The following is a 23133-nucleotide window of genomic DNA, read 5'->3' on the forward strand; positions in this document are numbered from 1 at the left end:
TTACACACTAGTCTACCACTATATGAAAGGCTCTTTGATGGCCGATGAGATACTCTTGAGGTGATTTTATCTATCAATACATTGCAATTAGTAAATTTAAGTCTAATAGAGATGAGGGGAACTCTAAGATGTTTAGTTGGTAGTGTCCCAATTGCAACTCCCAAAAAATTTGACAATCCAATTTCATTTGAGTAGTCCATTCCTAAAAAGAAAACAGAGCTCATAGAGGGATTTATATTCAGCCAAGAAAAATCAGAAAAGAGATCAAGGGTAGATTTGAGGGTTGAAGTTGAGGCAATATTACCATGACATAAAAGTAGCAACTCATCCGCAAAAGAAAGGATTGTGATACCAACCTCCTTGCACCTCCAATGGTATTTGAAGGATATGTTTTGGCTAACATACCTCTTGATGATGTAGGAGAGAACATACATTGACAAAACAAAAAGCGAAGGTGACAACGGGTCTCCCTGCCTTAATCCTTTGGTTCCTTGGAAAAAACCATGAAATCCACCATTGATGGCTATAGTAAGAGATGGAGATGTAATACATGCTTAAATCCAAAGAATGATTCTATCAGGATAACCAAGTAGTGTAAGTGTGTCAATAATGAACTTCCAACTAACACTATCAAAGGATTTCCTTAGATCCACCTTCCAAACATATCTAGGAGCAAGAGATGAGTTGTGATAGCCCCTTAGAAGTTCTTATGCGAGTATTATTGCATCAATGATTCTCCTTCCCCGTAATGAATGTTGTTTTAACAACATGAAGGAGTGTAAGCTGGAGTTTTGAAGTAAACAACTTGGAAATGCATTTATATATCACATTACAGCAACTAATTGGCCTATAATCATTGAGAGTAGTGGGATTTGGGCACTTGGGGACAAAACATATGTAAGCTGCGTTGCATTACTTAAAAAGCTTTCTATTGGTAAAGAACTCTTTCACTGCCTTGGTCATGGTAGGGCCTACTATGTGCTAAGTAATCTTGTTGAATTTCAGTATTTCATGGAATTACTTCAAGTGAATGAAAGAAGTGCTGAATTTCAGTACTCTTTTGGTGATAAATGGAGCAAGTGCCTCTCTACTAAGATGGGGAGGTGTTGGACCCCAAGCAAAGTTTTGTAGTAGTAAAGAACTTTAGCTTTGATCTCAACTTTGAAGCAGATTGTCTCATTATCAAAATTAGTGAGACTTACAATCTTCCTGCTGCTGAACCTAGAGACAAGCGATATGAAAGTAAAAAGTGTTCATGAGTTAAGACTTTAAAGTTTGTGTGTGTGTGAACACACATACACCTCAGATATCCCTCCCTCAATCATTCATGTGTTGAGAAGAAATCAAGATGGAGAGAGACATAGATGGGAGAAATTCAACATTTCAGGCACGACTATCCCTTGATTCCATGTAGCGATCTTGCGTGTTCTGGTAATTATGGTGGTTGTATGAGACGTATCTTCAATCTGACCTATGGTTATTATTATTATTTTGAAACGTTCAGCAAACACACACCAATGTCCTCACTTAGGTTTGAATAGTCGATCTATCTAAAGGAAGGAATAAGGAGATGGAGGCTTACACCAACTAGATTATTGTGTAATCGAACACCCGACCTTCCCTTTATTCTCTTGTTCCATTTATACGATCATGTGATCTCCATATATTGATGCATATAATGAGCTCCCATAATCCCCTATCATATCATAGGAAAATGATGAGTAGTTCAAAAATTCAACAACAATATTGAAGCAAGTGGGGGATAACATCATTGTCGTCATAATGTTATAATAATGCAATATTTTACTCACATAATATATATATATATATATATATATATATATATATATATATATATATATATATATTTGACTTTTAAACTCCTGATCACAATTTAATGTCATATCATGTGGAGGTGCGTGCTATCATGAAAGGAAATAATTAATGGGACACCCACACCAATTATTTGATATGATTAAACTTTATGAATTTTTTTTTTTTTTTTTTTTTTTGATAAAATTATAATGGCACCAATTATTTATTTGATATGGTTAAACTTTATTAATTTTTATTTGATAAAATTATAATGGCTGGCTCATAAAAATAAAATAAAAACTATTAGGCCTAAAGGTATGGCCAATATTCAATTTTTTTTTTTTTTTTAAGCAAGAAGTGTTAAAAGTTGTGCAAAAAGTCGAAAGTTAGCACTCTAAATCCACTAGAGACACTATTACACTGGGCTATCGAGGCATCTACGACCAATATTTAAAGTGGAAGCACAAAATGTCCCTTTTTGATTACTTTGTTCATGACTTTACTTGAAAGTATGTAACATGTACATAGTTTATACGTTTAAAGATGAATAATCACGTAAAGATTAAGTTTATATAAAAATAATAATTAAGTTTATATACAATCATTAAAATATGACCATTTCACGTAAGGGTGAAAAATTACGACACGACACAATAACACGACACGAACACGAACACAACACGAGTTAAAAGGGTTTAGGTTTGGGTTTGGCATAAACGAGTTTGGTCAAAAAAAGGTCGACACGATTAACCCGTTTACTTAACCGTGTCGGGTTAGGGTTGAGGGGTTCAACCCATGTAACACGTTTATGACCTATTTAACTCAATATGTTATAATCGTGAATGTAATGACCCGATTATTTTCCTTCATTTCCCTTTTTCCTCAAATTTTATGAATAAATTTTTTCCGTTGTCTTTTCTTTTTTGTGTTCAGTTTCTCATCTCTTGGTGTCATCTCGAGTGCTTGAAAATGGTTTTCAAGACTCTTTTCTTTGGATTGATAACTTCCTTTAAGGACCGAGTCATTTCCACATTTTCATTTTTTGGACACTATTCACCTTTCGTCATTTTCCTGTTTGTCACTTTGTTGGCACAACCTTACTTTTCGTGTCCGGATTCATGTCCACTTTTGCATGCACTCATGGTATATGATTTCTTAGAAATGTGAATTTTTACTTTCTTAGAAATGCATATCATTAGCGTACTTTCTTCCTTAGGGGTATGAATGCATACTTCTTTGCAATTTTTCTTTCTTTTGGGGGGTATTTGTGTAATTACTATAAGTAATTATTTTTCATCTTAGAGACCATTTTACAATTTAATTTGGGAGATATTTTAAAAAAGGACCTTTTTACAATTTACGGAAAGTGTGACAAGTGTCACACTCTCATTGGTCCACTTATTGACATTTGTGTGGAGACACTTTGATGCCTTGGATGATGACATGTGGAGGGTGGAGATTCACCCACTTGTTGACCTAGGATAGTTGACAAGTGTAAGTGTAATGACCCGATCATTTCCTTCCTTTTCTTTTTCCTCAGAATTTAACGGATGAATTTTTTTTCGTTGAAATTTCTTTTTGGCATTCAATTTCTCGTCACTTAGTGTCATCTCGAGTGCTCGGAAATGGTTTCTGAGAATTTTCTTTTGGATTGAAAACTTCCTTTAAGAACCGAGTCATTTTCACATTTTTCGTTTTTCGACACTATTCACTTTTCGTCCTTTTCCCTGTTTTGTCCTCTTCCCTATTTTGTCTTTCCCCGTTTGTCACTTTGTTGGCAAAACCTTACTCCTTGTGTTCGGAGTTGGTTTTTGACTTCACGTATCTTCATCCTAAGTGGTTTCCATGAAATACGTATTTTTACTTTTGCAGAAAAGTACTCTGGTTGCTCCCTGTGTTCATAGGGGCATGGATGCACAGTTCTTTGGAATCTTTTTCTTTTCTTGGGGTGTTTTTCATAAATATCTTTTGAAGATATTTTATTTCAGGGGTATCTAAGAAATTATCTTTTGGAAGATATTTTCATTCTGGGGCAGTTTTATAGTTAACCCTTTTTGTAGGGGCCATTGTGCAATTAACAAAAGTTATTACAAAATACCTTGTTTTGAGCTTGGATCCTCGTACGGGATTCATTTTCACATTTCGTATAGTCGTGTACTCATAGAATATCCTTCTGGTCATTTTTCTCCAGTTTTAGGGTTTCTGGACCCGGTTGCCGCCGAACTTGTTTAGGGCATACCTCTCTGCTCAGGACTCGGTTTTGGACGTCGTTTCCTGTTGTTCATATTTTCTCATTTTGAATCTTTGTCGTTCACGGAGTTTTTCCGTTTGAGTACGTCTGCTCAAATTCCACTTTTCCCGACCTGGTGGGGCCCTTTCAGGGCACTTTTATGGTTTTTCTATAAATAGGGGACTTAAAGAGAAAATATCATATTTTTCTCTCTCCCTCCTCTCTCTTGGCCGGCAGCCATGGCAGCTAAGGGGCTGCCATGCTTCTTCTTCTTTTTCCGGCCACTTCCCTCGTGTGAAACGCCGTAGTGCCTTAGCGTTTAATGCTCGTCTCGACGACGCGCATCTTTCGCCCTTATTAGAACCCATTTCTGACCATTTCTTGAGTTCGGGTTTGAGGTCAAGTTGTGATTTTCATGGGGCTTCCTTGGGGGTTATGTTCATCGTATTGTCCCCGACAAAACCTCACGGTATCGTCGGATTCGAAACGGTTTCCATTTGGTGGCTTTTGAGATTTTCATCTCAAATGAGGTAGGGGATGTCTTAGGTTTATAATAATGTTGTATTGATTATTATATGAGCATATACAACTTGTAAGCATGCCTTTGTTCAAGTTTTAGAATTTAATTTCATTATTTTCTATGATTAAGATTTAATTCACATGGATGCATGTTGCTTAGAATTAAATTGTGGCATGCTAGTAATTTAAGCCTTGGTATACTTGTTGACATATATTAAATTGGGAGCATTTGAATGAGAATTGCAAAATTTATTCAATATTTATCTTTTGTAAAAGATTAATTCACATAGTTGTAACAAGTATGAAATCAACTTGTAATGTGATATTAAAATAGGTCTTGGTTAGTTCTGTAACATATATTAAATTGAGGACGTTTGGATATGTTTGAAAATCTAGAGAAAAATTAATTAATTAATTTTATTTTAAGTGTTGTGGTCACTTAAATTGATTGTGGGTATAATATATGTGAAGATCATGTCACGACCTTTAACATATATTAATTTGAGCCTAGTTGGAATTGATTTAAAATTTAGAGACTTTTTATGTTAGGTTGATAATCTCTTGAAATATAATATGTTTAATTACCTTGTGAGCATGCTACTAACTTGTTGTAGAATTAGTACTTGTCGTCTCTAAGGATGGTAATTTGACTTGGCATGATATATGATATCATTGTCTCGAATGGCTTGTTTAATTATATCTTGTGTAGGTATATAGCTTGTTAGAAAATTACAATTGTTTACCTTGGAAACTAGTTACTAAATTGGAGCTTATTTAGTACTTGTGGCTTAGGATAGTAATGTGGCTCAATTATTGTAAAATATTTTTGCTTTGTATGTAAATTGCATATTGAGAACATGACATGTCATATGCTATCTAGACTTGAATTCTAGGACATGGTTTGTGTGGATTCAACCTTACTTGTGCCTGAAAGGTGGTAACTTGCATTTGATTTTGTATAAGTTTTGAACTTATTGATTTTGGAAAGCTTGTGTGGACATAATTTATGTGATGGTTAGGGTTTGGCTCTAATACGTGGACAAGTGTCCTCTAAGTCATAAGTGCTCACTAGGTGGTACCTTGTGGGTCGTAATTACCCAAAAATACCTGCTTGGTCTAGTGACCATATGTCCTAGTTTTTCCACTATTTGGTTTCGCATTTAATTTCAAGTTGTTAATCATGGATTACTTGTAGCTTGAGAATTAATGCTTACTTTGAGTATTTGAATCCTATTTTGTATACTTGAAACTATATACTTGCTTCTTGTATTTAGATCTTATTTAGTATACTTGAAACTGTATACTTGTTTTGTGTATTTAGATCTCATTTACCATACATGAACTTGTATCCTTGGTTGCGTATCTAAACCCTAATTAGTATACTTACGCATCGTATGTTTGATTTGTACAATCAGACTTCATTATGTATACTTGTGTCGTGTATGCTTGCCTTATGTGTACTTCATTTAGCTTAGTATACTTGTGCCTGTATACTTGATTCATGAGTTTTCCATGTAAATTGTATGTTTGTATATACATGCTTAGACAATACATAACTTGTTCAAACATGACTTAGTGTTCTTGAGCATGTATACTTGTATGTCGTTGTTCATTTCAATTGCATGAGTAGTTTAGGATGATCCCTGAGTCTCACTTTGACATAGACGTTAGGTGGCATGAGCCCCTTTAACATGTTTCACCTTAAGGTGATATAATTGTAAAATGCTAGGTCGATGCATGCTCACCTCCTACGAGTAGCTTTATGTTACTCACCCACGTAGTAGGGACTTTTTTTCAGGTACAGGAATCAAGGTTGAGATTCTCATTATGCTTGGATGGTTTATGGACTTGAAGATTTCTATTTTTTTTATAGAGGTTGGCTTGAAATGTTATTTGTTGTTTTATTTGTCAAAATGTGTATATTTGACTCAAAACATGTAATGTGTACATAAGTACACTTTTTGTAATATATTTGACATGTATAACATGAGGCCAAGGGCCAAACATGTTTATATTTGCACTTGTACTCATTTGGCACTGCATTTTGTATAAAAATGTAATTTTTTCCAACTTTGGAGGTTTGGCATGCAAAATTTTCCAAATAAGATGTCATGAGGCCATGGGCCATTGTAGCATGTTTAAAATATCATGTTACACTTGCGTGTATGTTCACATCATCACACACTTGCATATAATGCAATTTGATCATGCCATAGGGGATTCAAATAAGACATGGGGTCCTTTCTTCATTTTTAGTGCATAACATGTTCATATGCACATTTTCGACCTGTTTCGGTCGACCGATGGCTAGTTTCGGTCGACCGGTTCCTTGTTCATTTAAATTGCACAGTGCAAGGTCCAAATCCAGTAGCCATTTTCACTGTTGAAACTCATTTCGGTCGATCGATCTCTACTTCGGTCTACCGAAGCACTTTTTTTTATCTCGAGCCTCAAACCGGTCAACCGGTTTGTCATTTCGGTCGACCGAACTAAAGGCTCATTTCCCCTTCTTTTCCTGGCTCATTTCGGTAAACCGAAGCTCCATTTCGGTCGACCAAAATGGAGCTGCCTTGTAGGTTTTGTTTGGTTGTTGCCTAAACAGGTTAACTTCGTTTGTTTGTTCCCACAGGACCTTGTTTATCTTGTTTGAGCCATTTTATGGGACACATGGTCTAGCTTGAACTAAATCTTGCTCCTTTGGTTGTCATTGGTGCCATAGGGTACCAAGTGACCTTTTCATTCTAGCTTTCGCTTCCAGTTATTGTCTTTGAGTTTCTTGACCTCATGGAAGGTCATCTTAGGGTCTTAGAGGTGTGTTATGCCTTAAGAGACCATTGTCTTGTTTCTTTTACTTCCGCATCTGGATCCGTTATCGGGTCAAACTTTCGGGTCATCGCTGACGTACTGGGTTGAAAAACTCGGGTCCTTACAGTAAGCTTAGAATTAAGTCTGCAATGGATGCTTGGATGAGTGACAAGTGTAAGCTCCAAATTTAGTCTTGAATTAATGTGTCTATGTGTTTGAGGTAGTATAAGAGCACATAGTGAGTGGAGGATTTCACCAAAATTAGTTTAGGGTTTCCATTTTAAATTCATTTCATCTCTTTCCTCTCAAACCCTAACCTAGCCACCATTGAAGCAAAGATTGGCTTAGAGCTTTAAGCTTCATTTTAGTCCCCTTCCATTCACCTTTGACCATAAAGCTTGGAATACAAAATTTTTGCCTCACCTTCCTCTACATAACCCTAGATGGGTTTACCATTTTGAGCTTGCTTACCTTAGATTCTAGAGAGACATTTCTCTAGTGAGGTAGGAGTTGTTCTAAGTTTATTATCTAAGGGATTTACTTGTTTTTGTAGTGAAATATAAGTTGTATACATGTCTTATATTAATTTGAGAAATTAAAAATTAATTATAACTTGCATATAACTCACTTTAGACTTGGTATATGGTATGGCCATGACTTGATCTTTGATCGGTTGATCAACTAACATCAACCTTCGCAATAGCACGAATCATTGTAAAATAGGGCTATTGGTCGAGTAAGTCGAACCACTGGGACTGCGCTAGTCTATGGCAACCTAAGCGTCTAGAGTCATTCTTAGGATGATGAAGAGGTATAGAATATTTGTTTGGTTTGTCACTAAAGCTAGGAATGTAAAGATGCATAAAACAAGAATGCAAGAAATGTAAAGGAAGGAGATCTAGGTAGAGAGGGCTAGGGAAGTGAATCCACTACCTATCCATAAGCATGTTAATACATGATTTACTTGGGGAATAATATATACACATAACCACGAAATGCAACAACATAAAATTGCTACATTACCTTCAAGAATTTTTTTATGAAATCAATAGGCAAGAATAACTTATCAAAGTATTGCATGTTTTGGTTACCTAAACTAGGTTGCAACCTTAGACATACTCACTAAGCATAAAGTTATCAAGCCCTTAATCACATAGTAGAAGCACATGACATTAAGAATCAAGAATAATCTATCAAAAGATAACCCTAAGCTATAGACTATCAAATTTCCCAAGCATCATGCCAATAAAAACATTTCCATAAACTCATCTTCATTGTCACTATGAAAATGGAAGCAAAATAATCATAAGAGGAAACAATCTTAAGACAAGATCTTAAACTCAAAATGATCATTAATAGACATTGAAGCTCTTCACATCAAATAAAACTCTAGTTCATGGAGAGGTCATATATATACATTACATCCCCAAATGTAAATTAAAAACAAGACATGCTTACAAGAAGGAGTTTCATCACCTCCCTAGAAGAGGGTTTAGTTACCCATGGTGGCCCTAGATGGAGGAAGAAGCATGGATCCTCCTTCCATTTTCGAGCTCCCTTCTTTTTGGTTGAAGAACACTTCCCTCTTTCTCTCTTCCCTCCCCTCTATCTTCTCAAAATGAAGCTTAAGAGATAATGAGTGGCTTTGCTTCCCTTATCTAGATCACTTATCCACCCCAAAAGCTACCAACCAACATCTCCAACCACTTCATAAAGAAGGCAATTCAAAAGGGCTAAAATCTGAGCACAAGTGGGCTGAGTTGTGTAGAATTTTGCCCTAATTTCGAGTGCTCGAAATAGGGCCTCGAGCACTCGAAAATTGGGCAGAATGCCCTATGCTTGGTTTGCTCCGCCCGGACCTACTTTGGTAAAACGGTCATAACTTTGTGCTCCGAACTCCGAATGATAAACCGTTTGAAGATTTGGAAATCTAATTCAGAGCTCTAAAAACTTTATGTTTTGGTGGAGATCCAATTCTTAGGTCTAGTTCGTCGAAATTGAAGAACAAGGCAGACTTTCATTGCTGCCAGGCAGTTCTGAGCACCTCTAATAAGAAGATCATAACTCTCTGCTCCGAATTCCGAATGACAAACCGCTTAAAGATTTGGAAAGCTGATTCAGAGCTCTAAATCTTTCATGTTATGATGGAAGTCCAGTTCTCGAGTTTGGTAGGTCAAAAATGGTGAGCAAATCCGGATTTCACTGCTGCCAGAATTCAGCATTGCACCTTCCTATGTTCAAAACTCCACAAAGCATCATTTTTGCTTCCTTTTTGCAATTTAACCTGAAAATGTGCAAAATTATACAATTGGAGATAATCTATATAAAATACACAAATAAAGAACTTAACTAATGCAATTTAGGGCGCTTGAATATACAATATTCGGCGCTTATCAATCTTTGTTATATATTAATTTGGGATGATTTAAATGAGTTTTCAAATCTAGAGATTTAATTAATTTAATTTGATTTAAATTCTACTTAATTATACTTTGCTTGTATTCCATTTTAGACTTAATATATGGCATGGCCATGACTTAATCCTTATTATATATTAATTTGGGATCATTTGAATAACTTTTGAAATATAGAGATTGAATTAATTTAAATTAATTAAATTCTACAAGATGATATTTTGCTTATTTTGTACTTTTGATTTGATATATGTAATGACCATGCTATATTGTCTAACATATATTAATTAGGGATTATTTGGTTCAGATTTGAAACCTAGAGAAATTAATTAGTTTATTTAATTAATTTCTGTTTCTATGGCATTTATGATTTAATCATGTATTTGAGGTTAGTCGTATGTTTAAATCATGATTTTGGACTTGTATTAAATTCATGAGTTTATGTTTTCAACATTGAGTAATATTGTTATAGTGTGTAACGAATCGCACACTGAAGATTCAACATTTGTCATGCCATAGTAATTGAAGACTTAGAGAATGTATTGTATGTGTTTCCAAATTCAGTTGTGCATGGTAGATAGTTGATTACCTTGTATATACATGATGTTATATACGTTGTTGCACAATTTGTTAATTTTGGAAACTTGGGACGTCGTTGTATGACTACGGCTAAGGCATGGTTCTAGTACGGGGGATTGTCCCCCTATAGTCTAGTGCGCACATATGGAGGTTACCCATGGGCTAGTAACCCTAAAGTAACCACGTTGTCGGTCTGATCCGGTGTGATGTCCGAGTATCTACCTTGTTTGATTTCACATTTTATTTCAAGTTGATAACTAGATGATGTTGTAACTTGTTGTTCCTTATTTGATTTCCCATTTTAAGTTTTAAGATGTTAACTTTGAGAAATCATGCTTTATGCGTTGTATTGGAAGTTCCAATGTTAGTTAAATTGCATCGATAATGTGATTTGTATTGTCTTATTTTAATGTAGCCTAGGATGATTCCTTAAACTCATTTGGAACATAGACATTAGGTGGCATGAACCATTTTAGTTGATTTCGCATTTCAGATTTTAAGTTGATAACTTCGATAATCTATACCTTGTTGTGTTGTATAGTATGTTTCTATATTGTTTAATTGCATAAATATTGTAGTTTATGCTAGAAATGCTTTAAAGTAGCTTAGGATGATTCATGAGTCTCACTAAGACATAGACGTTAGGTGGCATGATCCTTTTGAATTATTTCACGTAAATGTGAAAACCTTGTAAAAAGTTAGGTCTATGCATGCTCATTCCCTACGAGTAACTTGTTTACCCACCCCAAAGTTATCGGACTGTTTCAGGTACGGATGCCTTGATTCGGCACGCACAATATCCCTAGATCGTTTCATTGGATTGAAATTCATTTAAATGCATTCTTGTTCACATGCAAGTGTTAGCATGTTTGAGTTTTACTTTTAAGGTTATAATGTATAGTTAGGATAAAAATGTCATTTTTGCCTTGGACTTGTAATGTGTGTTTAAGCACACTTTTTGACACTCATTCTATGCATATGATATGTGGCCAAGGACCAAACTTCATTTGAAATCTATGAATACCCATAAATGTTGAATTTTGTTTTTAATGAGAAAAGTATGAAAATTAGGGTTTTGATATGTCATTTTTGCACCGGAGTGTGCATTGTGTATGAAATTCATCCTCTGGCATTCATTTACTATGTATTAGGTCTGACCAAGGGCCAAACACCATTTTGTTTAAGGTTTTACATTCTTGTCTCATATATTGCATTTTTGGGCTAAAATAATAAAATCTGAGCCTTTAAGGGTTCATTTTCAAATTGGGTGGCGTTTAATGTGTTCAGGCACATCCACTAGCACTCATATATTATGCATGAAATGTGGCCAAGGGCCAAACGGTCTTTTGATTGCATTTAGGTACAGTTCTTGTATTTTTTGCCTTTGAAGGGCATTTTTCCCGCATTGGGGTTTAGGTAGGTCATATTTTGCATCAGCGGTATTTTTAAGCCGTGGGTCATTGCAGCACGTCCGAATTGGTAAGTTACGTCTGTGTGCATAATCATTTCCGGGCAAAACCCTTTCCTTGGTGATTTGAGCCTCCTATGGGCTCATTTTGCATTTTCTTTTGCAAAAATTGTGCATAAGGGCATTTTGGGGTTTTCACATAAAAAATAAAGTTTTCTTTTAGCATGGTTAGCTATAAAACATGGTTTTGGGAGGCGGGGGTGGGTTCTTCTTTGTGTTTTTTTCAAAAAGGCCCAGAAAGTCCTCAAAATCGCATTTCAAGTTGGCTGGTCTGGTGCACTAAGCACTGGACGAGTGCTCGTCTATGGGGGACGAGCTCTCGTAGTTAGGGCAGTGGGCACTGCCTTGGCATTCCCATTTATAAGAGCTCGTTGCCCTTAGATGAGCGCTCGCCCATCTGTGTGTGTCGGTGTGTGTGTGTCTTGGTTTAACACTGTACCTACGGTTTCAAATTATCGTATCTCCTTCGTTTTAGCTCCGAATTGGTCCGTTCTTGAGTCTAAACTAACCAAGTCGAAATAATCTTTCCAATGGTACCAATTACAGCTTTATATTCCATTTGTACCTCAAGATATTTAAGTTTTAGTGAGGTAGTGTCAGGATTTGCCTCGAACCGGGACGGGGTTTCTTTTCCTTTGACTTCAATAATTGATATATTTGTCGTCCGGACTCCGAATCAAGTGATTCTTGAGTCCATCTTTGTTAATTTTTCATTATCTTTCCAATGGTGTGCACGGTGGTACCCATTTCTATTGTGGTTTTGTGGAGTCTGATTAGGTAATTATTTTTTTTAGGAAGATTTAATTATATGGAAACTTCAAGAGTACTGAATTTTAGGGAAAATTAAGTTTCCTGATCTAGTTTAACTTCCTTATTGGTTTAAGAAAAATTCAGTTTCCTGATCTGATTTAACTTCTTTATTGGTTTAAGGAAAATTCAGTTTCCTGATCTGATTTGGCTTCCTTATTGGTTTTGGATTCTACAAAAGACAAGTTCTTGTAGGACAAGTTTGGGACTCTATAAATATCAACTCTAATCAGATTTTAGAGTGTGTGAGAGTTAGAGATAAATTTGTGCCAATACAAGAGAGAGCAATTGAAAGAGATTGAAAAAAAAATCTCCATTGTAATTCTTCATCTTCTTCAAAGTGAATTTGTTCGGTGTGCTCCATGGACGTAACCCTAAGATTTGGGTGAACCATATATATCTTGTGTTTTTGTGCGTGTTTTTTTTTTTATTCTTCATGATTGTTTGTTTATTCCTTGAACAGTGTTGTTTATTTTGCGTTTCCGCCACAACAATTGGTATCAAATCCGGTTGATTATGCAGTGCAACTCTAACAACTAGTATCAAAGCCTTTGGTTGAGAACCTAGGGCACAGAAGGTGTTTGATGAAATTCTGAAAGTCTTTCGATCAGATTTGTCTGTTCGAGTGGGAGTAATGGCATCAGAAGATAAGACATCCACATCTATGATCGAGAAGTTTGATGGCACAAACTTCGGTTTCTGGAAGATGCAAATAGAAGACCTCTTGTTTCAGAAAAATCTGTATCAACCTTTGGGAGAGAAGCCAGAGGATACAAAGGATGCAGATTGGGAATTACTTGATAAGAAGGCTCTTGGCACCATCAGATTGACGTTGTCAAAGTTAGTCGCCTTCAACATCAAGAACGAGAAAATGACGATGTCTCTCATGGCAGCCCTTTTCTAGTATGTATGAATAACCTTCTGTGTCGAACAAGGTGCACTTGATCAAGAAGATGTTTAACATGAAGATGGTTGAAGGTGGTAAGTTCAATGAACATCTAAATGGGTTCAACGAGATAGTTGGGCAATTAGAGTCTATTGATATCGACTTCAAAGACGAGGTCCGAGCACTGCTAATTCTAGGGCAGTTACCCCAGAGTTGGAGTGGCATAGTTACAGCAATCAATAGCTCTACAGGAAAGACCAAATTGAAGTTTGATGAAGTTGTAAGCATAATTCTGACTAAAGAAATCAGAAGGCAAACAGCAGGGGTTTCCACCAGTGGTTTGACGTTGAATGTTGAAAGCAAAGGTAAGGGTTCAAACAAGAAGAAGGGCAACAGTAATAGAAACAGAGGCAGATCCAAGTCAAGGAATGGAAGGACATAGTCTTAAAATTTTAGGAATTCCACAGATCTGAGTGACGTTGAGTGTTAGAATTGTGGAAAAAAAGGGACATTACTATGTTAATTGCAAACTTCCAAAGAAGGGAACCGAAAGAAAAATTGAAGCAGACGTTGTCTCAGAAGAATCAGATGATGCATTGATTTGCTCTTTGTAGAGCAAGGCGGAGTCTTGAGTTTTAGATTCTAGTACATCGTTTCATGGCACCTCAAGCAAAGAGCTATTTAATAGCTATGAATCGGGTAACCTTAGTAAGATGTATCTTGGTGATGATCAGCCTTGCAGCGTTGTTGGCAAGGGTGAAGTGCAAATCAAGTTGAATGGATCAGCTTGGAAGTTAAAGGATGTGAGACACATCCCTGACTTGAGGAAGAATCTGATTTCGGTGGGACAATTGTCAGATGAAGGTTTTGTTTTAACCTTCAATAGAGACTCATGGAAAGTTTCCAGAGGCTCTATGACCATTGCACGTGGTAAAAAATCTGGCATTCTCTACACAACTACCAGTGCTTGTGGGTCTATAGCAGTTGCAAAAAATAAAGAAGTTCACAACCTTTAGCACCAGAGACTAGGTCACATGAGTGAAAAAGGGCTCAAGATTATGCACTCAAAGGGGAAACTACCAGTCATACGGGCAATTGATATTGACTTTTGTGAGAGTTGCGTGATGGGCCAGTTTCAAGAAAAATAGCAGAGATCTCAAAAAGGAGAAACTTGAGCTAGTTCACACAGACATTTGGGGGCCAGCCACTGTCTCATCCATTGGCGAAAAATCCTACTTCGTGACTTTCATTGATGATCTTACAAGGAAGGTATGGGTTGGTTTTTTGAAGCACAAATCTAGGGTATTTGATGTGTTCAAGAAGTGGAAGGCCATGGTGAAGAATGAGACAGATTTGAAGATTAAGAGGTTAAGGTTAGACAAAGGTGATGAGTATGAAGACACTGGGTTCAAAAAGTTATGTTTTGATAATGGGATCAGATTAGAGAGAACTGTGCAAGAAACTCCACAGCAAAATGGGGTGGCAGAACAGATGAACCGAACATTGACAGAGAGAGCCAGAAGTATGCGTATACATTCTGGTCTACCCAAATAGTTTTGAGCAGAAGCGGTTAATACAACATCCTACCTAATTAATCGTGGACCATTGGTGCCTTTGGAGCATCGAATACCAAAATAAGTATGGAATGGCAAAGAGGTAAATCTTTCATGGTTGAAAGTTTTTTGTTGTATTGCATATGCGCATATTAGTGACCATGCTAGGGGAAAGCTCGACCCTAAGTCACTAAAATGTATCTCCGTTGGGTATAACGGAGATGAGTTTGGTTATCGACTCTGGGATTATCAGAACAAGAAAATCATCAGAAGTAGAGATGTGATTTTCAACGAGAAGGTGATGTACAAGGATAGAGATGCAGCACAGTTAACTAGTCCTGTACAGAGTAAGCCTGAGTTTATTGAGTTGGATGATGATCCAGAGAACATTGACGCGGAGCAGACAGATGAGGGTTCTTGGCCAGAACTCACAGAGCATAGTTCACCGCAGATTCCAACTCCTATGCCTGCACCCAAAAGGTCTACGCAACCTCATGTACTGAATAGGAAATATTTGGATTATATATTGCTCACAGATGATGGTGAACCTGAATGCTATGATGAAGCATGTCAGGTTGAAGATGCTAGCAAGTGGGAGCTTGCAATGGAAGATGAGATGAAGTCCCTTATCTCCAACAAAACATGGGAACTAGCCAAGTTTCCCGTGGAGAAGAAAGTTCTTCACAACAAATGGGTGTACAGGGTGAAAGAGGAACATGATGGTTCCAAGAGATATAAGGCGAGAATGGTGGTCAAAGGCTTTCAGCAAAAGCAAGGCATTGACGGCACAGACATTTTTTCCCCGGTTATCAAACTGAGTACCATTCGTTCAGTTCTTAGCATTGTTGCAGTAGAAGAGTTGTACCTCGAGTAGTTAGATGTCAAAACTGTTTTCCTCCATGGTGACCATGAGGAGGAGATTTACATGCAACAATCGGAGGGTTTCTCAGTCAAAGGGAAAGAGAAACTAGAGTGCAAGTTGAAGAAAAGCTTGTATAGTTTGAAGCAAGCCCCAAGGCAATGGTACAAGAAGTTTGATGGTTTTATGAAGCGACATGGCTATAATAAGTGCAACGCTGACCATTGCTACTACTTCAAGAGGTTTAAGTCAAGTTTCATTATCCTTCTACTTTATGTTGATAACATGTTAGTGGCAGGTTCTGATTTTAAAGAAATCAGCAAATTGAAGAAGCAGTTGTCTAATGAATTCGAGATGAAGGATCTTGGTGCAGTAAAACAAATTCTTGCGATGAGGATTAGCAAAGATAAGCAGAAAGGTACTTTGCAGTTGTCTCAGGCTAAGTACATTGAACGGGTTCTGAAGAGGTTCAACATGAATAATGCTAAGGCAGTGAGTACTCCCTTAGCTAATCACTTCCGATTATCTCAAGATCAGTGTTCGAAGACAGAAGATGAGAAAAACTTCATGGCTAAAATTCCATATGCCTCAGCCATTGAAAGTTTGATGTATGCTATGGTGTGCATAAGGCCAAACATTACATATGCAGTGGGAGCAGTAAACAGGTTCATGAAGGATCCAGGCAAACTACACTGGGAAGCAGTAAAGTGGATATTGAGATATCTATGGGTGATGAGCGCGGAAAAGTGCACATTTAAACCCCTTAAGCTTAGGTATTCTAGGACCTTTATCTATCTTATTTTTCCGCTTTAGACTAATTTTGTGTTATTTCCCTTTTTAGGTCAATAAAGCTAAAACGAGCTAAAAATGGTTTATTAAGGCCTTTTTGGAGTCAAACTAAGTCTTAGTGAGGATTTGGAGCAAAAGGAAGCTGATTTGGAGTAAAAGGAGGCTAATGCTGAAAAACTGTCAAGTTGGATCGATCCAACTTTTTCTGAGATTGATCTCACTTAAATCGATCGAACTTTTCTAAGATCGATCGAAGTTGGATCGATCGAACTTTTTCTGAGATCGATCGAACTGTTCGCAAAAGTTATTAAAAAGCAGATCTGAATCTCATTTCAACCCAACTCAGGCTGAGCTTCAAGGAGACGATTCTAGAGGCGAGTTCTCACATTTTTGGCTCTCAAAGCCATGTATATATGAGGGATTAAATCATTTTTATTAAGAGATTCATATTTTAGATTGTAATTTTTACATTCTCTTTAGTTTTCTCTCTCTAGAAAGTTAGAGATTATGGTTAGAAGAAAAGAGGGAAGTGGAGACACATCTCAAGATCCATCTCTAGATCCACTCTCTCTCTCTCTCTAGAGCTTCAAAGAAGAAGAAGAAGATGATGAAGCCATGTTTGGAGCTTACCTTTGAGGGTTTCATGACCACATCTACCTCCTCCATGATTGGCTAGATCTACACTTAAGGCTTGGATGAGTTACAAGTCTTGTGTAATCTAAACCCTTGTATTTCTATTTTTGGGAATTTATATATATATTGTTGTGATTAGTGTTCTAACCTTATGATTTTAATGAATCTCGGTATATTTCTATGATTTCTATGGTTTAATTCTTCCTATTAATTCTCTAATTTATTTACATGTCTATGTGTGATTAAATTAGGAATTGTTTTTTACATGATTCATATGGATTAATTCTTTCTATTGATTCTCTGTCTGATTACATGTTGTCTTATGTGTGATTATTTGGGAATTAATCTCTACACTAGATTCTCTATGTTGGTTGCATGTCTATGTGTGATTAATCAAGGATTTAGTGATGCCTAAGCATGGGTTTCATTGAATGGGTTTGTCAATTAATTTGATTGATTATTCTTATGCTTAATGGGTTGTTTTACAATTTAATTTATATTTGTAGGTAAGTAGACAATTTATACTTGATTTGATATTCCATAACTTATTATTGCAAATTTCATGATTCTCTAGATTGATGTGTGCTACAATTGTTACTAATTTGATGGGTCATGCTTAGAATTGATGAGTTGTGCTACACTTAGTTTAAGTAGATAATTCATTCTTTAATTTGATGGTTCATTCTTAATATTGCAATTGGTAATCGCATTTTGTTCACAACAATGTATTCCCCATTAATGGAAAGCAAGTGGTTAATTACATGAGCTTAGTGGTGATTCCGACACCCTAAGACCTCTCTTCATATCTCTTAAATCCCTATCTCACTACAACAAATTTGGCCTTTGGCGATAAAAGAGTTTGTCACTAAAAGTCCATATTTTGATTCATATGGATTAATTCTTTCTATTGATTCTCTGTTTGATTACATGTTGTCTTATGTGTGATTATTTGGGAATTAATCTCTACACTAGATTCTCTATGTTGGTTGCATGTCTATGTGTGATTAATCAAGGATTTAGTGATGCCTAAGCATGGGTTTTCATTGAATGGGTTTGTCAATTAATTTGATTGATTATTCTTATGCTTAATGGGTTGTTTTACAATTTAATTTATATTTGTAGGTAAGTAGACAATTTATACTTGATTTGATATTCCATAACTTATTATTGCAAATTTCATGATTCTCTAGATTGATGTGTGCTACAATTGTTACTAATTTGATGGGTCATGCTTAGAATTGATGAGTTGTGCTACACTTAGTTTAAGTAGACAATTCATTCTTTAATTTGATGGTTCATTCTTAATATTGCAATTGGTAATCGCATTTTGTTCACAACAATGTATTCCCCATTAATGGAAAGCAAGTGGTTAATTACATGAGCTTAGTGGTGATTCCAACACCCTAAGACCTCTCTTCATATCTCTTAAATCCCTATCTCACTACAACAAATTTGGCCTTTGGCGATAAAAGAGTTTGTCACTAAAAGTCCATATTTTGTCGCGAATAGATTAGCGCGACAAAAAAAATTTTGTCCTCGGGTCGTCGCTAGAAGCCGGTCACAATATGTTTTTTGTGACAAATTTTGATTTGTCGCTAGAGGTATGATATATTGTGACAAATTACTTTTCATCACAAAATGAATAAAAATTACGACAAAGCATTTGTCGTAAAATATTCAAAAATTGTCGCCTTATACCCTCCAAACTTATGAAATTTGTCGCTATTCATCACTATTTTGTTACAAAAAAAATTTTTGTCACTATTTGTGTACTCTTTTGTGACAAAAATTGTCACTATAAGCTGTTTTATTGTGACAAAATGTTTGGTCGCAATAAAAAGTACCATGTTGCGACAAAAATATTGTCGCTATAAGCTGCTTTATTGTGACATAATGTTTTGTCGCAATAAATATACCATGTTGTGACAAAAATATTATCGTTATAAACTGCTTTATTGTGACAAAATGTTTTGTCGCAATAAACATATCATGTTGCGACAAAAATATTATTGTTATAAACTGCTTTATTGTGACAAAATGTATTATCGCAATAAACATACCATATTACAACAAAAATATTGTCCCTATAAACTATTTTATTGTGACAAAATCTTTTGTCACAATATATGTTCTATATTGTGACAAAATTACTGTCACTATAAACTATTTTATTGTGACAAAGTATTTTGTCACAATAAGTGGCAAATTGCAACAAAAGTATTGTCACTATAAGCTATTTTATTGTGACAAAATCTTTTGTCACAATATATTTACCATGTTGCGACAAAATTATTACCACTATAAGCTATTTTCTTGTGACAAAATAACATGTCCTATAACAAATACAATAGTATAATTTTGTTTTCACCTATTTGAAACATAAAAATTAGAACCTGTAACTTAAATTAAAATATTAATAAACTAAACAATCTAAACTAAAATCCAAACATCTCACTCAAAATCAATAAATTTGATAATCAATCATAGAATATAAAACACATTCCATTAAGAATTTAGATATTAAAATATGCAAATCATCCAAAATCTAAAATGATAATTCCTGCACATATTAAAATGCTAATCTCCAAATCCAATATTACACAACTAATCACATTCACATATCAAAATTAAAAAAATAAAAAATAAAAAATAAAAAATCAAAGATCCAAATTCAAAAGTGGAGCTACATTGCAATCAATGTGAAACCTGCAAAATAAAATAAATAAGAAAAAAAATTGAGATTAAAATTTTAAGACTGAAATAAATTTTTTAAAGAGTATTTTAAAAAACTTTATATCCAGGTGAGAACAATATATTCCTTTGGAATTAAGTGACTTGGCTTTTCTTATTATATTAAGCAGTTTACACACACACACATAACTTAGTATAATGTTTTCAATTTGATAACATATAGACAAATGAAGAGTTGAACAACGAGACTGTATAGTGTGTATAAGAAATTTTGGCTCCCAAATTTATTACTAATGCGTATTCTGTGCAAAATTAATTAGTATGCTGGTCAATAATGTAGGAATTAGAGTTATTATAATCTGTGTTGGAGTTATTATGAAATTAAACAATTTACACATGCTCTCTGTTTCTTGAGTATGACCCATGCTTTCTGATTAAACTATGTCAAATTGGTTATACAGGAGAAAGTATTAAGTATTAGCAACATTAAAGGAAATGGAAATTAAAGAGTATACATATAGCATTCAAGATTTCAATCAAATACAGCAATACATTCTGGAACTATCTACCTAAAAGATAAAATACCCTCACTTTTTCAGACTTTTAAGTTATTGCAACCCCTCTCCGAACTGAAGCTGAGCTTTTGTTTCATCCTCCGTTACGAGTCTTATGACAGAATTCCAACAACAATGCAACAAGTTCTAAAGAATCCTAAACGCCTGTAAGAAAAAGCGAAATACAAGCAATACCTGTATTTATCCAGTTCTTCAAACAGATGAATACATTGATCTTTATCAAGAAATCCAAGGTTCTGTTGATTCAAAAGGAAAAGCCCCATATGTAAATGCAACCAAAAAAACAGTTATAACCCTTGCAATAAATTAAATATTAAACAAAACCATTGCAGTTATAGTGAAAAAATAAGTAAATGAACTGAATTTTCAAATGAAAATAATAATGATTTTGCAAGTATACACTTATCAAATAAAAAATAAAAAATTGATTTTGCAAGTACAAAAGACTGAAACTGACTTGAGGCATGTAGATAATTACTTTTCTCTAATTAACAAAGCATGAATTATTTACGTTATCTATATTTAAATGGATCAGCAGTGGGCGTGCTATATCACTTGATGAGTTGATATGTCTATGCACAAAATGCATTAGATGCATGTTACGTACATGGTTTATGCAGTTCAGCAACAAGCTAGTGTTTTGAAGGTGTTTGTAAGTTGACGCAACCAATATTAAAAGGTATCAAGATGTTTCACCTTTTAAATTTGGTTTACAAATAAACAAATGATGTTCCTTGATTCAAATGCCTTGCTGAATCTTCTTATTTCACACTTTATGGAAGATTCAAAACCAAGTCTTCTATCAGCCTTTTGTTTTTCTTTTATATTTTTTTAGCTCTTAACCATTTGCTGTTTCCTATTCTTCCTACAATATATCCATTTTAACATTAGTAGAAATAAAATTTTCTTCTTCTTCAGAAGCATCTTTAAGCTTAATCCAACTACCTTCTTTCTTATTCAATACCTTACCTCAACTAGAAGTCTAGAATGCTATCAAATTTAAATTCTTCCTAGTTTTTTTCTGTTTAATTTCAGATACCCTAATTTTTCAAAGATAACTGTAAGGACATAAACAATTAATAATAGCATTCAAGATTTCAAAATTTTAGAATAGACTGAGAGTATCTTTTTGTAATACTTTCCTTTCTTTCCTCGACTCCTAATTTCCGAATTCCAAAAAATCTTCTTAAAAAGGATAAAAACCTTAGCACCCAAAGAAAATATTGAGTTTGACTGTTAGTCACTATTTTCATTTTTTTTAAAAATAATAAAAAAAACCCCTCCTCAAAAAAGATAAAAAAAACCTTAGCACCCCAATAAAATATTGAATTTGACTATTATTAAATATCTTTCTATGATACTAATTGAATGTAACCTCTTTTTCTGTTCCTCCCCTTTTTCTATCAATAGAGATGACACTCCAAGTCCACATAACAATTAACTTTTCAATGCTTTCATTATCAACCCCAACATTTATCATATGGCCAAAACCTCAAAGACATTAAGATGAATTTTTTGTATACTTTAAACATGTGTCTGAAGTTGTTAGACAATCACTGGGAACATTGAAGCAACTTTGTTTTTGAATTCTAGTGCAATACATGGATGAAATCACCAACACTGCTTTGTGAAAACACATAAAAACACTCAAAATATAACATTAAAAAATTATTTAAAATCAAATAACTACAAATCCAAACATCATCAAGGTGAAGGCAAAATTGGAAACAAAATCAAACTAAGAGTCTTGAACCTAAGACCATGTAAACCAATATTTTGAAACCATGTTAACAATAACTCTAAAACCAAGTTTTTGGAGCAATTGGATTTTAGTACTTTGATTTGAAAAGTTATTTGAGTTCAAGTCTCCATGTCCACGTTTATATTCACATTTTGGATATACTTATAGAACATTCTCCCCAAAAGGTATTGTAGGTGCCTCCCGAATCCATACACAATTCTTTGAATTTCAGTAGCAATATTCTTTGAATTTCAACTAACAATATTCTTAAAAAGAGAGATGGGGTTAAGGACAACAACCAAAAACAAAAAAAATAAAGATAAATTAGATAACTACCATTAAATATTTCTTACAATTGTTTTAATTTGAGACCAGTTAGTTATTGTGATATTACAATCAGATGTGCCTTTTAAAATTGAAAAAATAAAATTAATACGGAAAAAAAAAATTTAATTATAAAAATTTTTAGTACAAAATAGTTTAATTATTTAAATAGCTTAAAAATCATCTAAATATTTTAAAAACACCAAAGTTTCATATGTACCATGAATATCATAAAAATCAATCATTGCATAAAAGTAAAATCTTCATCTTTTGTTTTTTCTTTTCCAACAGTTTATTCTACACAAGTATATATGCAATTGTAAGCAGCTCTTAAGGGAAAAACAGAACCTGGAAGATTTTCTAATAGGATCCTTGGAACAGGCCATCAAGGCCATTCCATTCTTTAATCTGAATCCAACTTCGATCCATCACCTTGCCATAAGTT

The 23133-nt window shown here is 34.7% G+C and overlaps 1 protein-coding gene across 1 annotated transcript; it reads left to right on the plus strand.

The window, feature by feature from the left end:
- The first annotated feature begins 16001 nt into the window (after positions 1-16001).
- Positions 16002-16693, plus strand: LOC132281103 (retrovirus-related Pol polyprotein from transposon TNT 1-94). Its single transcript, XM_059782838.1, has 2 exons — positions 16002-16543; positions 16585-16693. Exons 1-2 carry the CDS (start codon positions 16002-16004, stop codon positions 16691-16693), a joined length of 651 nt encoding a protein of 216 aa, XP_059638821.1.
- Positions 16694-23133: the final 6440 nt, after the last annotated feature.

Source organism: Cornus florida, unplaced genomic scaffold, assembly GCF_030987335.1.
Source record: "Cornus florida cultivar Cherokee Brave unplaced genomic scaffold, ASM3098733v1 CherokeeBrave_3.0.0_Hap2_Chr11, whole genome shotgun sequence".
Classification (NCBI taxonomy): Eukaryota; Viridiplantae; Streptophyta; class Magnoliopsida; order Cornales; family Cornaceae; genus Cornus; species Cornus florida.

What these genes read in the sequence shown, in the direction of transcription:
- LOC132281103 (XM_059782838.1), top strand. Translation starts at nt 16,002, where the DNA reads ATGCAACAATCGGAGGGTTTCTCAGTCAAAGGGAAAGAGAAACTAGAG. An exon ending in TCAGCCATTGAAAGTTTGAT is followed by an intron (nt 16,544 to 16,584) that starts GTATGCTATGGT and finishes TTACATATGCAG; the next exon opens with TGGGAGCAGTAAACAGGTTC.